Genomic DNA, 17,408 nt, shown 5'->3' with positions numbered 1-17,408 from the left:
ATTAGGAGTATGCATAGTCTTGGATTTATCACCAGAAATAGACATCACCTTACTGTTTCAAATTACTTTATTGCTCTTTAGTTCGTTCCTTGCTTCAGTATGCGTCTGTAATTTAGTTTCCTTAGTACGATTGTCATATTGAACTCAATGAGGCTGTACAGAGAAAATTCTTACGATCCCTTGCCTGTAGAGCTGAAGTTATTACTTTTAGTAATTATTACATCGACTATACTGCTATAAGTCTCCCTAATCTGGAAATTGGGCGGCATCATTCTGATACTTTATTATTTTATAAAATCTTAAATGGAATATTATTGTCCTACTATCTTGAAAGCAATTCCTTTTAACACCTTTCAAAAAAAGGTTAACTCACTTATGTTTTACGTCTTTCACGTTGACCTCTTCATTCAGCCAACTATGATTTTTTTTTCTTTACTCACTAGGGCATTGCATTTCTTTAATGAAAATAGCTTGGATCCATTTTCCAAGTCAGATCAAAAAATGTTGAATCTTAGGCTTGGTCCTATGGTCCTTGGCACCTATGGTCCTTGTATATTGTTAAACTTGTGTGAAGTTTTAAGCTTTGTTAATGATTATTTGTTCTGATTTATACTTCTATCTTGATTCTGATTTTTTTGTAATTCTAGTATTTTTGTACCTATTGTTAAATTATCTAGAATTTTTTTATATCTAATATAATTTGTGTAAATTGGCTCAGCCATATATTGAAATAAATAAATAAATAAATATTTGATATAATCTGTATTATTGGGACGAATTCATAATAAGTTTCCTATGGGTATCACTTCAGTATTTAAATAAATAAAATAGTTAATCTAAAAAGAATAATTATCTATCATAGCACAAGTAATACTCTATTGTAAGTAAAATACCCGAATAAGTCTATTTTATTCTTATTTCCAAAGATTGTGCACAAGTATTTTACCATCCTAAACCCAATAAAATAGATAACTTATTATGTTAAGATTTGGGTGCACAGCTCATTTTGTTTATCTTAGGTGTTTGTATTTTCCATTATAAAATATATTTTTAAATGCTATTAAAAGATTTTTTTTAAATATTCAGTGTTTTTTATTAATCATAATCAATTAATCATCATCAATTATCAGTTAAGGAGGTTTTCAGTACCGCACTTAATAAAAATGTTAAAAAACCAATTTTTCATAGTTAGACAAGCATGTAATATTTTAAATTAATCTGTTCAACACTTACCTTCAACCCATAACCACTTTCTTCCAAAATTTCAGGAGCTACATACGTAGGCGTTCCACAAACAGTAAACAAGGGACCGTTTACTTCGCAAGCTAAACCAAAATCACCCAATTTCAGGCATTTCACTCTACCATTGTCCATTTCAACCTAAAATCAAAATCGTTAAGACTCATTAAAATAACTGGATTTTTGTACAAACTTACTAGAAGATTTTCAGGTTTTATATCTCTATGAACTACATTTAAATTGTGTAAATATGCCAGTGCAGATACCAGGTGTTTAATCATCAAAGCGGCTTGCTCTTCTGAGAATTTCTGAGCAACTGTTATTACATCGAACAGATCACCTCCTGAAAGGTTAAAAGGGTAAACGGATTTATGTTATTAAAATTATTTTACTTAGCATACCTGCAACATATTCACAGACTAGATATAACATACTTTTGGTGTCATGATCCTCTATTAAAGAGATTATATTCGGATGGCTTACCATTCTTAAAATTTTTACTTCATTTTCAATCATATCCTTCTAAAATTTAAAAAAATTTAATTATTATTTTGGCTGTAACATTCATGTTTATTGTACCTTTCCTTTACACTTAGATTTATCAATAATTTTCAATGCATATTCTTTTTCGGTAATTGTATGTTTGCATAGTCGCACTACTGCAAAGTTTCCTATAACAATTGCGTATTACAACATGATGTAGTAGTAATTCAAATAAAATTTACCATCTCCAATCATTCTGCCAACGCTATACTTTCCCTTCATTCCCGAAGGCAAACTAATGTTATTATCTAAACTCAGTTTCCTCAAAAGATTTTCCTCTGATACAAAAGTCTTATTCTTCTCCTTTTTAGGCATCTTCGGTTTTGGACCCGTTCTAAAAATGTCGTAAATAGAAAATTAGGCAAATCTTTTAAAATCTTTATCTACAATACCCATTTCGAAGGCCTGGTGTCCGCCTAAACTGTTGAATAGTTTTTGTCTCTTCAAAATCTAACTCCAAGTCATCAGGACAGTGTTTCTCGTTACCATAAATAAAGAAGACATCTTCGGATTCGAATAGGTGTTGTAAACATGTTACCTGTTTCCCTATAAAATTAGTACCAATAAAATAACATAACCATTTAAATTATTAATATTTAATGCACCTGAAATTGTATAGGTTTTCCTAACAGCTAACTGAGCTATTTCTGAAAAGGCGCTTAAAACTGACTCAAAACTCGATGAATTTCTTTTGTTGAGCAAAATCCTAAGAATCTAAAAAATTATACTTAATAAAATAAAAATCTATTGTTGGACTTTATATGCGTACCTTCCTAGGTTTAATTCCATTCTTAATAATGGTAACTATCCGAGGTCGTACGCAATCAGGTGGAGTGATTTTAGGTGTGGGAGGGGTGTTTATACAACTATTATTCCTATTTACTTTTTTAGACTTAAGAGTATCTGTTTTTGAATATTCTATTTTTTTAAATGCCTCTCCTTTACCGCTGACCACATATTCTTTACCATCTTCCAGATCTTCTATACTTAAAATCTGCAACAAATTAAATAATTATCTAGTGGCACACTATCTACATCGATTTTACATATTAAAAGTGTAGGGTTAAAAATAAATTTATTTAATATATATTTAACTTTGCAGGATTTTGTGACTGATGGTATCGGAAGCGTTCCTAAAATCATATATCTATCAGATCAAAATAGCATTTTTATTTAACGGCTAGCGGCAATCTTATAATTCTTTCTAAAACCTGCGAAAGTTACAAAAGAAAAGCTCATTGTGTTTCCAAAATTACTGGTGTTAATAATATGCTTATAATCTCAACAAAGTCACTACTTAACACATTTTAAATAATTGCCACCACTGTATATCCTGGTGTTATTATATAATGCCGGATTTAGAAGAATGAAAAGTTCTTCTACAAAGACCAAAGTTATACATTAAGGTAAGTCATGCATTTTGATTCATTTATATGACCAACACGAAAGTGGGTATATACCGCTTCATAAGTATATCTGACTTCAAAAGCATGATAACATTCCAAGTATTATAACAGTTGAATGCTAATAAATATTCGGGACCACGTTCACGAAGACATTATTTTTTAATACTTTATATAAGTGCATAAAAAACTATGAATAATAATATATAAGAATCCCTTGTTATAGTCTAGTAAAAATAGAGTCAAGAGTGAACAAAATCTTAAATATCTTAACTAGATCTAATACAATCCTTATTTAAGTTAAATCATAAATTTTGAGTATCAAGTAAGGTTGTTTTAAGTTATTATTTAAATTAAAAATTTTTGAATGGAAAACTAACTGACAACATTCACTTGTTTCTGAGACACTGACTGTTGTTGGTGTTCAAAGGGGTTAAGATGAAGAAAAACGATTTAATCAATTATATTTGTATCTTATTGCACTTGTTTGTTTTTTCGATTTAATAATTCGGAGTCATATTATTTTAAATATCTCGATAACACATATTTACAATAACACTTACTGATTTTTTATCAATAAATTATTACACAATTTGCGCTTGATTAAGAGGAAGATGTTTTTTTTTCTAACCTCAAATATACGATGTAAATCCCTTTTTTACCTTAAATTTTTCACTTAACTAATGGGAAATAAATTATTTTTAATTAATTCCCCTTGGTACTTAATTCAGGTTCAAAAATGATAAATGACAACATTGAACCGTCAAAATCGAGGTGCGACATTCCCTTCGAAAAGTGTTGACTTTTGAATCAAATAAAATAAATCTGATAATCTGACTCTAACACTGATCTTTGCCGACCTCGGTAGCACCGTGGGCAAGGTGTTCGCGGTGCGATCGTGTGATCTCGGGTTCGAGTCCTGGCATGGGCATGGTTGTTTGTGTTTGTCTTATAAAAACAAAGCATTTGTGGTTCGGAACCCACATTAAACTGTAGGTCCATAATAAACAACAAAATTGGGCGGCCGTCGAAATACGACGCGAGTCCATTGTAATTGAGGAAGAAGAAAAACACTGAACTTTAAAACTTTGCATAGTGAAAGAAAAACCTCAACATGAAAGATGACAAACAGAGAGTGTCATGTACGTAATATATGATTAAAGGTTTACTTACTAATTTATAACACCCTGAATATAGATCCTAAAACTACAGTATATTATACTATGAAAGTGACAGTTTCCATTACTTCAAGTATTATAGAATAAGTTCCTAAAATTCTTTTTAAAAGTCCAAATCATATAGTTTTGGTGACACTTCTATTAAGCCAGAACGGTCGGGCTAAAAATACTAAAAAGTTTTGTAGGGAATCACCATCTTTCAACTTAAGAAATGAAAATCTCTAAAAATATATTTGCAATTCAAAAAGTCCACCGTGAAAGCCCATATAACGTTGTTAGAAATTAAAAATTATAATTTAATAGCAAAAAATAGTAAAATAATAAATCAATGGTTTAAATATTTTTTCACTATAGGTATTAGCTTGCAAATAATTTTGTTACAGTACAGAGTACCCCAGATTAAACCAGTACATTTTACCGTTTCCGAGAGCCCAATGGTGAGCCTCGAATTTGGGATACTTTGTGAAAAATAAACACATGTCGTTTTTTGTTCAAATCGTGTATCAAATTATCTAACGTTTTAGAGCAAGAAATTAAGAACATCCCAAGAACAATTTTATTCAAAGGCGCCCGGCAGCGTAATTTTCTACCGGAAGCGACCTATTTTCTAGGGTACGGCTACTGGGACATCAAACCACTTAAAGAGAGCAAATGCCTATTGCAGGTGTATAAATGGATGAGTTTGTTTATTTTTATCGGCGGAATTGGGTTACTTTCCACTTAAAAACGCTCACTTTTTTACATAATTAAAAGCGAAAAAAAAGGAATATTTACTAACATTGTGAGATACTGGCCGCCAGACCAGCTATTTTACAGATGTTTGAAATTAGATTCCTGGATATTTTTGAAATGTTTATTTAATTAACGGATAATGCAGGCGCGTTAGTTAAACTTGTTATTCCTTAGTTAAACATTGAAAATATCTATTTTATTTAGGAAGAAAATTACTGCTTGTATAAAGTATTTACTTACATAAAGAACAAATCTCTTTAATGTGTTAAAACAAAAAACAGCTGCAACTATTACTTTTAGAGAAATTCTTCAGACCATGGGCATAAACAAATAATACAATAAGAAAATGTAATTGTCTTAGTTCTATTTCATTTTGAAATGTGGTCTAATAGCAATGATGCAAAAAGGTTTAAATGAAGTATAATAAACTTTTCTTTTAAACATTAAACCATGAAAATAATGAAAGTACAAGTAACAATAATTGTCTCGGCAAGTTAGATAATTAAATAGCTTTTTACATAAAAAAATAAATAAATTTAGAATCAATTATCACTATAAATCAATGTAGGAATTAAAATTAATTATTCCATAGAGAAAGCACTCTCCCTGATGTTAAATACTTCTTTGAATGATCATTAGCATTCTGATGTGGCATGTAAAAGGTCACATATTGTGCATAATAAATATCTAAAATGCTAAGCATTTAATATCTTACAATCTTGGCTATTACTTGTACTTCTTTCTTTGTTGCCCTTTATAATTATAGTTAAATAATTATGGCTATTGCACACGATGATAAATAGTCTTGAAACATTTAAAGATAAAAATAGTTATCAAAGGTTTTGGTATTAATGAATTGAGATATTTTATAAATGCTTATTTTTCTAAGCTTGCATGTAAATTGGGAGGGAAATAATCCCCAACATTATTGTCCAAGTTTTTTTATTTAGTTTTTAATTTCTAATCAATAAATATGTATACAGTTTTTGACATTCTCTTAGCTTATATCTAAATGTTTCAATTTCCAGTAAAAGGAATTTAAATATTATTCAGTAATCCTTGAAAACATTAATTTCTTAAGTTTTTGAATATATGTAACATTTCATTCATTTCATAATTATTCTAATATCGAGTCTGTAGCATTAAATACTGAACACAGGATGTTGTTTTCAGCATGTTGTTATTTAAAAAAATATTTTTTTACAATTAATGTTGAATTGAATTTTCTATTATTAAATTAATTGTAGTCACCAAGTTATTAAACATATATTATATATATTATTTATCTTCTCGAAAGCAAGACTTAAACCTATAAGTTGTTTATATTTTTTTATATTCTTATAATTTACTATCTTCACTGCTATTATTCATTAAATATGGTAGATATCTTGAATTGTATACCTGTATTTATATTGCAGATCATAGAATTATAGTGGAAAACTGATCTGGTAGTTCCAATGATAAATAATAAATTAATATAACTATTTATGTAGTACTACCTAAAAGTAGTACTAAAGAAATAACCCTATTAATAAAGAGAATATAAGTATTATCAAAAGGATACAAAAAAATATGTTGCATTTGTATAAATTGATGACATTATCCTCGAAAAATTAACAAATTAAAAAACTTCTAAGTGTCTATTTTTATTTACTAGTTAAGTAGAACACTATTAACCTAGTGTGCTTCTAATTGCCAGGCAGAGAACCTAATATAATATAGAATAATATCTAAATACTTTCAATCTTTAGTAGCAAAACCAGCCTCTGCTCTAAAAAAGAGCCCCATGTCATAACATCTCCAAGCACTATGATTTATAACTAGTTTAGTATAAATTGGATTAAAACTTTGTGTTGGATATTTTACATTCCATGGGAACTAATTAAACTGGCTTTTATCAAACAAAAAAATAGTTTTCTATTAGCTATAAATCAAAATACACTGTTGCCTAGCAAATTTTAACCTGTATTTCTTGAAATAGTGATTTCTTTACTGTCTTCTGAAAAAAATTGATTGAAATGAAACAAACTGATGAGGAAATTAAAGAACTCGTCTTTTTTTCATTCCCCCTATCCTTCCTGGAGGAATATATTTAAGATGATCTTCTACTGACTGTAGCATCAAAAGCCCCACATTTCAAATTCTTTATACTTCATGCTTTATACTTCTTTATTCTTCTGCATTCTTCATAAATTTTATATTTATGCTTTAAACCTTTTTACATGTGCACTTTTCTTTTGACTATATTTTTATACTGATCATTTTGTTATTTCAATAAGAAAAAATAAATGTGTCAAGGGGTGTTGTATATTATTTTATAACTCATATTATGACCAAAGAATTTTAAACTTCTTTTTTCACTGAAAGCTGTCTATAACAAATAAAATTTCGTGTATATTTTTATGTTAATTTAATTACACAACAACAGTTGATAGGTTTTAAAGCCTCTTAAATTTGTTATGTTATGCTTGTCTTTAATATTTACTTATTTCTTTTAATTGTATTAAAATATAAGGACCATATGGAATTTACAAACCCACAACTAAATATTAATAATATTATAAGTTTGTAATCAAAACAGGTTGTTTAAGGGGTGAAAAAGGAAACACATTTCTGCAATTTTATTTAGGTAATTAATATTGTCCAAAAATCTCATCCATTCTTCTCTAAGAGACCAACATACAAAATTGACAAAAAACAAAAAAAAACACAATGTCACGGACTCACAACATGTAATTCAACAGGCTACACGTGTTTCGCTCTAGTTAGAGCATCATCAGGCCTTTAAAAGCCATCTACACACTTCACAGTACATAAATAAACAACATCATTGTGAAGTGTGTAGATGGCTTTTAAAGGCCTGATGATGCTCTAACTAGAGCGAAACACGTGTAGCCCGTTGAATTACATGTTGTGAGACCGTGACTTTGTGTTTTTATTTGTTTTTCGTTAATTAATATTGTGTTTATTTACATGTTATTGTAAACCCAATATGTTTTGATCATAATAGCATTTAATCTTCAAATGCTTTTAAAAAAATTAGGGTTCTTTACATTACTTTCTTACTTTTTTTACCATTACATTACTTTGCCTAATAAGACTGATTCATTTTTAATGCTCATTTCAGCTCTAGTATAAAATCCAGGAACATTTATTGACAATAAAATTAATTTGCAGGTACCAAATCTAAACTAATATTTTTGTTTTTCATTTAATCAAACTCAGGATAAAATAAATTTAAAGAAATTATTGAATGTCTAAATATGTTTAATGTAGCTGAATTGTAAGGTAAAGACAGGATCTATTATTCATATTTAAATGAACAAATGGACTTTTAGATATACATTTTACTAAAGACATTTAAAAATGTTATATATTGAACAACAAAAGCAAATATGATATTGATATTTTTGTGTATTTCAATACACCTAGTGATTTTTCAGTATAGTAGACATTAAACATAATTTCAGAGAATTGTTTGTATTATCAAATTGATAATACAAACAATCGCAACAACTATAAAAAAAGATAAGCCCAAATTCAGGATCTACTTTTTGCAAACAATGTTTCTTGAAGTTTATTACTTTTATAAAAACATCTACCTACCTTTTTGCCTTCCATTGAATAAATATTTCTAACTCCATTTGGAAGAGTGACACTTCTTCCTATGATAGTTGTTAACTCATTCGTAAGACTATCAAAGGATCGATACCTCTCTGGGGCTACAGGTATCACAGCTCCAGTGAAAAATTTATTGCCATTGTGGAAAAACCTACAAAAGAAGTTAACATTATTCACAATGAGGCATTCATGAATTTAGTTGTTTATTAATTAAAGTATTAAAGCTAAAGGTTTCTCAATAAAATTTAAGAGATGTTTTCAAGCTGGGCAAATATGACAAAAAATTGATTTATAATAACTTAAAGCTAATATATTTAAGGGTTATATATTATATTAAATAGCCAAATTATCAATATCAAAGGATATTGGCTACAAACCTGACTCTTTTAGCCCTAGAGGTCCTATTTGTGGAGGCAGGTCTATTCTTGGATTTTAGGGCTTCATCCAAACCATTTTCAAATGACTTCTCAGAGTCTGACCTGAGGGAGTTAAAACTAGCTGGAGATATACTTCTTGAACCTATTAAATTATTCTTTGACATAATTGCTGTTTATTTAAGGCTTCTTTTAAAGGTTTCTAGTCATAATTCATCAAAATGGCAAGGATGTGGTGTGGAAAATCGGTTTATTGGGGTAAGGTACCGCCTAGCACAGCTGTCATTGACGGAAGCGGTATAAAGGCACTGAAACTGTCTCTTGAAGTGGTTTTAGGCTTGGGCGACTAACAGAGAATCGAAACACCTCATTTGGTCACAAAAAAAACGTGAAATTGTTTAAGTGTAACTGTTTATTATTTTTGTGAAAATGTTAATAACCTCTTTTTTAAAAGGTGGGATGGTGGTGGGAGGTGGTAGAAGGGTGGGGGGCGTGAGTTTTGTTACGTCACACGTCACTCTATAGCGGTTTTTCAAATGAAAAAGAAGAAGAAGAAGAACTATAATTCGCGGATGCCATCCACCAAGAAAGATGGCGCTTATGCTGGCGGAATCGTAAAGTCACTGAATGAACTAAACGCCGTCGTTCGTGTAGCAACACGAATCATATTCTTGATTCAACAATCACAGAGTTGTAGTAATCAATGGGTACGTAAACTCTTTACTTATCTTAGATTATATGTAATATATATACCACACTCTCGGTGACCTTAGAGTTTGACACAGTTGACATTCATAGCGAATCCAAGGACAAGATTTTTCAACACATTAGGGCTACTTTACATTTTCTCAGGCGTCACCTTAGCCTGCAACTCCCAATGACAACAATCCTTATTGGCTAAGCTAACAGGTCATACTACGCCATATGTATTTATTGTTGTCTTTATCATCCTTGTTCAACACGATCAAGTAGATGTGTTGGAGAGGAACTGGATATGGACTGTTATTGTTACCAGTATTTCAAAAAAACATAGATAAATTTTTTTTAAATTCCACAATTCAGGAAATATTTATCGAAGACCAATGGCGAAGAATGGAATGTTATGAAACCATAATGGAAAAAGATAATTAAAATTAAATTTTCTTACGAAATATTCAGATAAATTCGGTTTACTATTAAATCACACAATCGTTTCGTTATTCGATATTGGTCTCGAGAAAATAAGCACAGCAGATTTAAAATCTGTACTCAGTATTCTCAAAATTAAACGTTTGGGCTGGTATTTTGGGCTACCATATTATGCCATTCGAATCCTTCGTGATTTAGATCTCCGATTTTAAACAAGATAACCATAAGGAGACACGATTTTAGTAGGCCAACAAATTAAGAGGAATTGATGGAGAAAATTGTTGAATGTTTACCAATTCTATTTCAGCAGAATCTCTGAAATGACTTGTATGATAGGGTAACTTATTTTTTAGCCAAAAACGGAGGTTTATTTGAGCCTTTTATTAGAAGAATTAATGTTGTTCAGTTTATTTTTAGGAGTTTTAATTTTAATAGCTTTGAAATTTTTCTACTTCAGAGTTTATATTGTATTTTTATTAAAGTAACCGCTTTAACGTAATGCAATACACAGCATAATAAACATTTTGAGATAACAATTCCCTGTGGGCTGTACACTGATGTATGTAAAGCCTGCGTCAGAAAAATATTTTAGAAACGTCTGAACTTTCGCGTAATATTTGCCACATTTTATGAAAGTCAAAAGCTCATAGTTATATGTAGTACTGAAAAGCAACGGCGTAGCAGACGAGTAGTAGAGTGCAGGAAATAAACGTAATGATCGATTCCCCAACTTGTATAGGAAAACCTTTTAGAAACGCATTGATGGATATATTCAGTGCTCTCATAAGAATGTCAAACATTTTATAGATTTTTTTTTGGTTTATGGAGGTGTGTGACAAACTAAATCTTATGTATTCAGAGGGTAAGATACGCAAAAGCAATTATGTCCACAAATTTAGGAAGATGACCAAAAAATTAAAGAAGTACTAGACAAAAAAAGAGCATAAAAAGACAGTGAGCTCTGTTTTCAATTATACAAGATGTAAAAGTGATGTCGCAGCAACTGGCTGCCTGGGTTGGTGAGCGTATTTTTGTACGGGCTCCATTATTTAGTATCACAAGGTTGTTAGCTTTGAAAATCCGAGCTTAGTTTCTTCCTGTTGGCTTAAGCCTGTTAGAATCCCTTAGCTGGTTCTGTCCGTTCTAGTCGCCTATGATTATAAGTGACCTGTTTATTGGGTTTTAGAGATCCTATATATTTTAGACAGTACACATTACCAACAGTAATATTGTCTGTTTTGGTGACCATTGCTTGTAATTTTCAATTTGCCTTAGAGATATCAACATTGACTAATATGTTTGGTAAACCAGTGTTGATTAGAAATGCAATTCATTCACTGCTATCCTATATGTCTTGGCGGTTTCGTAGTTTGGAAAGTTGATGTTGATTGTTGGCTTTGGCTTAAGATTAGAAGATTTTATTTAAGATTAGAATATCACGTTTTATTTTATGTATCAAATGAAGAGTTTCTGGTTTCTAATGCTTTGGAAGTTCTAATGCATTGGATTATCACTAGGTACTTATTGTATGATGGTGGATATTCTTTAGGTGTCTTTGGGAGTCTGTACTTCAGAAATTGTTTGGTCCATCAGACAGTTTTCGGCATTGCCTTCATATATACTAGGGGTGAGGGTTGGATCTGTTTCCAAGTCTTCTGCTTCCTTTACTCCATTTTTACTTCCTCTTTAAGGATGGTTCTTGCAAGCACCTGGTTCAGTAGGTGTAGGATCTGCCTTGATTCTTTGTTTGAGGTTGGGCTGGGTTGGGTTCCTCGTAGGTCTATGGGTTTGATTCGGGTTCTCGGTGAGTTTGGGAATAGTAGGGCTTCATGTTGTTGTTTGCTGTAACTCGGGGTTGCGGACCTTCATCTCTTTGTTGTGTTAGACATCATTTCAGAGTATAGTTAACTTTGGTTTTTCCTCTCCTTTATGTGCTTGCTTCTTGGATACTGGGTTATGAAGTTTTCGTGTGATTTTTGTTAAAGGGTTTCTACTTTTTCTTAAGTCTTGTGAACCCCTGAGACTTTAAATTACTTAAATACTCTCCCTAGACTCATTGGATGTAGATTGGCTAAATTTTAATTGCTCTTGCTTTTGATGATGATCCGGTAGGGTCCAGCATCTTTGCCAGTGTATTTCATAGTTTTTTTTTCCGTGATATTCGCCAAATACCCAAAAACCCTATTACCCATAGCAGGAAACCCACCTTTAAATGTACATTCTTCTTTTATACTTTAGGTGGTCCGAGTAATGTAGCAACGATAAATCTACAATATTTAAACAATGATGTTTAATGTGGCAACATTGTATCGAACTTGACAACCAACGCCATCACGTGACATATGTCATATTTACTTTGAGCGTTTTGGAATTTTTGATGGTGAAGTGCAAAAATGGCGGACGACAAAGATGTGGTGGAAAAAACGATTGCGGAAGATTTGGTGGTCACCAAATATAAAATGGCAGGAGAAATTGTCAACAGTAAGTTTTACATGCGTTAAATGTTTAATAAAAAGTAGCTTGCCAATAGGGATGTTATGGTTTGAACAAAACTGCCTTATCCTAATACCGCATATGGACGGCGTACGTGTGGGATACAATGCCATGCGGTTTTTCGAAAAAAGCGGTTTACCCTTTTTCAATTGATATTTGGTATATTACTACCTTTTTTATTTACGATAGCCTTTAGGGCTTTTAAATTTATTTTTCAATTTTTAGTAAGCCAAGTATTTTAGGAGCATTTAACTAAACTTATCCTTAACAGTTTAGGGATACCATTCCAAGCTTTCAAGTTATTAAAAGTGAGAGGAGATCTTACCTTATGGAAAAGTAGATTGTTGCTAGATTTGTACCACAGTTCATTTAGTGTTAACTAAAGAATAAATAGAAATAACATGGGAGAAATAACAGTAGCAATAAGGAATAGGGAGCATGTTAGTACTAGATTTTGCAATTTAAGTATGGTATTTTATTGTTTCTCACATGAATTACTTGTTAGAAAACTGAACAATTTAAATAAAATATGCATTGGTTTATTATGATCCTCTGAGATGCTGGAATAGATACATATTTAGAAGAGAAATAGATTTTCGAACAGTAAATACTTAATTATATATGGTATTTATTTATTTAATCAATCAATCACAAGATTAACCTCATTACAAAAATATAAATATTTCTGAAAAAACAAAAGCTAGACTACCTAACCACTAATTATTAATTAACAATAATTATCAGACTTAATCTTAATAACAAGAATAATTAACCTGCTTTACAAGTCGAAATAATAATGTCTCAAAATTTAAACAATTGGCATTGCAAAATTTGCTAATAAAAAACAAGATATATTATCAATGACAATGATCTAATGTACTTCAAATTACTAATCATGGAGCAAAATTATTTAAAAAAAAAAACAAGATCCTACACATTCTTAATCAGACTCTTAAAATGCAATAAGGAAATTCCTATTATTTATAAAATTAATTTAAAAATACAAAAATTTCACCTTTGTATTCAATAAAACAACAAATATTAGTTTTTTTTTCATTTATTTTATCACTAGCCCCAGATGGAGCAAATTGTGTTGGAAGAAGTTTAAATTTAAAGTTATGATGAATGTGGTAAAATTAACTAAAATAAGGAGCAGAATTGAGATGCAAAACAAATATTTGTAAAAAATTTTATCAAATAAGCAAAAATATTAAGAACTTTTCCATTAATTAGTAGGATATAGTATCAAGAGTTTTAAAAATTGTTGAGGATATTGTTGGGTGGAACATATTATGTAGAATGGAACATTGCACCAAGTAGTGGAAATAATGTACATACTGCAAGATGTCATGGAATCACAATGTGAGGAATTGATGTGGATAATATAAACATTTCAGCATAATAAATGAGTGATGGCAGAATGATAACATCAGTATTTTGTTCTAGTCCTACCAGTCACTTTTCTTAACTACATTAAAAAATTGACAAAATTTGTAAAAAAAATTAAATATTTTATTATATACAAGAAACAACTATTAATCAACAACACCATTGATCAACAATCAACCATTTAATCCAATCAACCATTCTGTGAACTGATATAACCCAATCCAAAGGCTACAAAATTTAATAAATTAAATTTTTTTAATTGATTTTTAAATTAACTCATGAATATTTGATTGCAGCTATAAATTTAGTCCAACTATTTTTTGGAAATTCTGGTTCTCTAATGATTATGATATTAAGACAGATCATTGGTGTAGGGCTTTCAAGCAGAGGGTATTACATTTAGATTGTTTCACATTTGTAAATGGTTTTACTAGTTCACATCTCTTCTGATGAACTATTACTGACATTTATATGCCAGTGGCCAGTTCTCTGTTTCTTTGTGTAGGTGTAACAAACATTCAGAAGTAAATTTTTGTAAAACTTGCCCCTAAATCAGTGAAAAGTATTGATACTTTATGAATAAATTACATGATTTGATCAATTCATACTTGACATTATATACCATAGGCACAAACTTTTAAAAAAATGCACTGGCATTTCTTGAAACATAAACCAACTGCCCATGAAGGGATCAAATTGTTGATTTAATAATTGTTATTTTCCATGATTCTAATCTGAATCTATCTATATTCCATATCTTAGGATGATAGGATCTATAAGCTTTTTTTCAAAGAAGATTACAATATATTGGTCTTATACTAGTAATCACAAGTAAACTATTTTAGTAAATATTTAACTACCCAACTATCCCTTCCAACAAGTATTTTATTTTTTCCAAATTATATATTTAAAAAAAAAACTAATCACATTAACTTTGAAAGAATTCTTACAATTAATTTTTTATTTGTCATAAAGTCAATTATCATCTTTATCTGGCATTATAGGTGATTGGACTTATAAGTTATACATTTTCTCTTTAATTCTATCATATTTTGCAAGAATGTTGGCACCCAAAATTGTGATTTCACTCATATTTATTAATTTGTAAACTTTTAAACTATAATGAAATTATATCTATTGCAGAGGTCTTAAAACAAATAATAGAAAAATGTCACCCTGGAGCCTCTGTTAAGGCAATCTGTGAAGCTGGAGATGAGCTTATAAGTGAAGAAACTGGAAAAGTCTTCAAGAAAGAAAAGGAACTCAAGAAAGGCATTGCCTTTCCCACTTGTGTTTCAGTGAACAACTGTGTTTGTCATTTCTCTCCTGTACCCAGTGAACCTGACTATATACTGAAGGAGGGTGATGTAGCTAAAATGTAAGAAGATAACTTTAGAATTATAAAAAAGATAATATATCTCTGGTATCTGGAGTTTCAAAATTCTTTTTTAAAGCTTACTAAATATATTTATAGCTATCCATTTGTTTTACTGACTAAACTTTTACATGATGATTTTAAATCCAATTGATCCTACAGAATATAGAATGATCAGATAAAACATTCACTGATTTTTTTTTGTTACAAAAAAAATTTTTATATAATTAATTTTTCAGAAAATAACTGCTTTTTTTTAATTCCAGTGACTTAGGAGCACATATTGATGGCTTTATTGCAGTGGTCGCACATACTATTGTTGTTGGGGCAAGTCCAGATAAAAAGATTACAGGTATGTGTTTTATACAAACTTAACCTATTAGAAGTTTTAATAAACAATCCATTAAATTAATAAAAATTATGCTAGCATTAGATTTTGAAGTAGGCTTTCTGTTCTTTATGCCTTTGGTTTTAAAAGTGTTCCATCTAGGCATGAGATTGTACCAAATCTAGGATCGAATTGATAAAAAATTAATACTCCTAGTACATAGAATGGAATGAACAAGACAACAGTTTATTTATGTTTAATCTAAATTTTTTAAGTCCAATGTATGGATAGGACACTTTTAATAAATGTTAAGTAGTTCAGTATAAATGATCAAATGTCAAGTAATTACCTGTGGTCTTGTTCTTCCAGAAACAAATTTAGGCTGGCGCTCCACAATCTCCAAAATATCTGAAGGATTTTATGGAAATGCATTCAAGTTGGGCCTTAGAGGAGGTTCAGGCCTGCCCCCAAGAGGGTACAAATACAAGAAGTTGGCACTGAGGGGAGGCAGTAAAGATGAAGATGCCAAAACCTTAACTGAGACAGAAGAAACTGAAGCTTCTGTTGAAGCAGAAAATACTGAAACCCCTAACCATACAGAACAGCAAGAACAAGAAAAAGAATTGTTGGAAGAAGGGGATATTGATATGGATATTGATCCCAGCATTCTTGGTGCTAGTGACATAAATCCACCTCCCCCAGACAGTTTGGAACCACAAGAGCAGCCAGAATGTCAAGAATCTCAACAAGAACCAGAAGAGACAATGCCTGCATTGGAACAACCAGAAGACACTTCCGCTGAACCTCTCGGTGAAAAGGCAGATGGTGCATTTAGTTTTTCTATAACTCCTTATCATGATGAACCTGACACTGAGCAGCCTGATGCTCAACAACCTGAGGCTCTGGAGCAACCTGCTGAACCTCCTCAGCCAAACATTGAAGATGAACAATCTTCCTTTGATGAACCTCAATCCCAAGAACCAAACCAACCAGAGCAAGAGCCAGAAGAAACATTAATTAAAATCGAGGAACCGGGAGTTGCTGAACCAGAACCTGAAGAAAGACAAATGCAAGAACCACAAATTTCCCAAGAACCAACCCTAGCAACTCCAGCAAGTAATGGAAATTCAGATGCCCTCAGTGCTTTGGCTGCAGCGGCTTTGGATCAAGAAACCAGCAATCCCATACCAACAGAACCAGCTAAAGACACTTGGTATACAGTGGGTTTCATCAAGGGAACCAATTTTGATGTGAGAAGCTTCCATCTATTGTCTGACACAGATGATTTAACTGTAAACGATCTCCCTGAACTCGCCAACTTCCCAAATATTGAACTTGAACCTGGTACAGCTTATAAATTCAGAGTGGCGGCCATTAATTCGGTGGGTCGCGGCGACTGGAGTGAAGTTTCCGCATTTAAAACGTGCGTTCCGGGATTTCCTGGTGCGCCATCGGCTATTAAAATATCGAAAACAAACGACGGGGCGCACTTATCGTGGCAGCCACCTAACTCGCCTGAAATTCTGGAATATTCAGTTTACTTAGCGGTGAGATCGAAGGATTCGAAAGCGTTGCCGAATGCACCTCCGCAGTTGGCCTTTGTGC

The 17,408-nt window shown here is 31.2% G+C and overlaps 2 protein-coding genes across 3 annotated transcripts in view; one reads left to right on the top strand and one right to left on the bottom strand.

The window, feature by feature from the left end:
* Positions 1-9,580, bottom strand: part of LOC126734613 (serine/threonine-protein kinase GM11705) — a 96,126-nt gene extending 86,546 nt beyond the window's left edge. The window contains exons 1-10 of one of the 2 annotated variants that reach the window (XM_050438309.1): positions 9,094-9,580; positions 8,702-8,867; positions 2,552-2,776; positions 2,388-2,496; positions 2,175-2,328; positions 1,965-2,116; positions 1,819-1,910; positions 1,641-1,761; positions 1,437-1,582; positions 1,234-1,380 (exon numbers count right to left, since the gene is read on the bottom strand). In XM_050438309.1, coding sequence (XP_050294266.1) covers positions 1,234-1,380; positions 1,437-1,582; positions 1,641-1,761; positions 1,819-1,910; positions 1,965-2,116; positions 2,175-2,328; positions 2,388-2,496; positions 2,552-2,776; positions 8,702-8,867; positions 9,094-9,257 — 1,476 coding nt within the window. In that variant the 5' untranslated portion in view covers positions 9,258-9,580. The remainder of the gene's footprint in view (positions 1-1,233; positions 1,381-1,436; positions 1,583-1,640; positions 1,762-1,818; positions 1,911-1,964; positions 2,117-2,174; positions 2,329-2,387; positions 2,497-2,551; positions 2,777-8,701; positions 8,868-9,093) is intronic. The other variant, XM_050438308.1, reaches the window with a different exon arrangement.
* Positions 9,581-12,535: 2,955 nt separating this feature from the next.
* LOC126733958 (proliferation-associated protein 2G4) overlaps positions 12,536-17,408 on the top strand; it is a 22,444-nt gene continuing 17,571 nt past the window's right edge. The window contains exons 1-3 of the mRNA XM_050437456.1: positions 12,536-12,699; positions 15,244-15,478; positions 15,742-15,827. Of these exons, the coding sequence (XP_050293413.1) occupies positions 12,612-12,699; positions 15,244-15,478; positions 15,742-15,827 (409 nt within the window). The 5' untranslated portion in view covers positions 12,536-12,611. The remainder of the gene's footprint in view (positions 12,700-15,243; positions 15,479-15,741; positions 15,828-17,408) is intronic.

The sequence above is a fragment of the Anthonomus grandis genome, chromosome 3 (assembly GCF_022605725.1).
Source record: "Anthonomus grandis grandis chromosome 3, icAntGran1.3, whole genome shotgun sequence".
In the NCBI taxonomy this organism is placed as follows: domain Eukaryota; kingdom Metazoa; phylum Arthropoda; class Insecta; order Coleoptera; family Curculionidae; genus Anthonomus; species Anthonomus grandis.
Note: the sequence above shows the minus strand (reverse complement) of the source record. Positions and strands in the feature narration are given on the sequence as shown.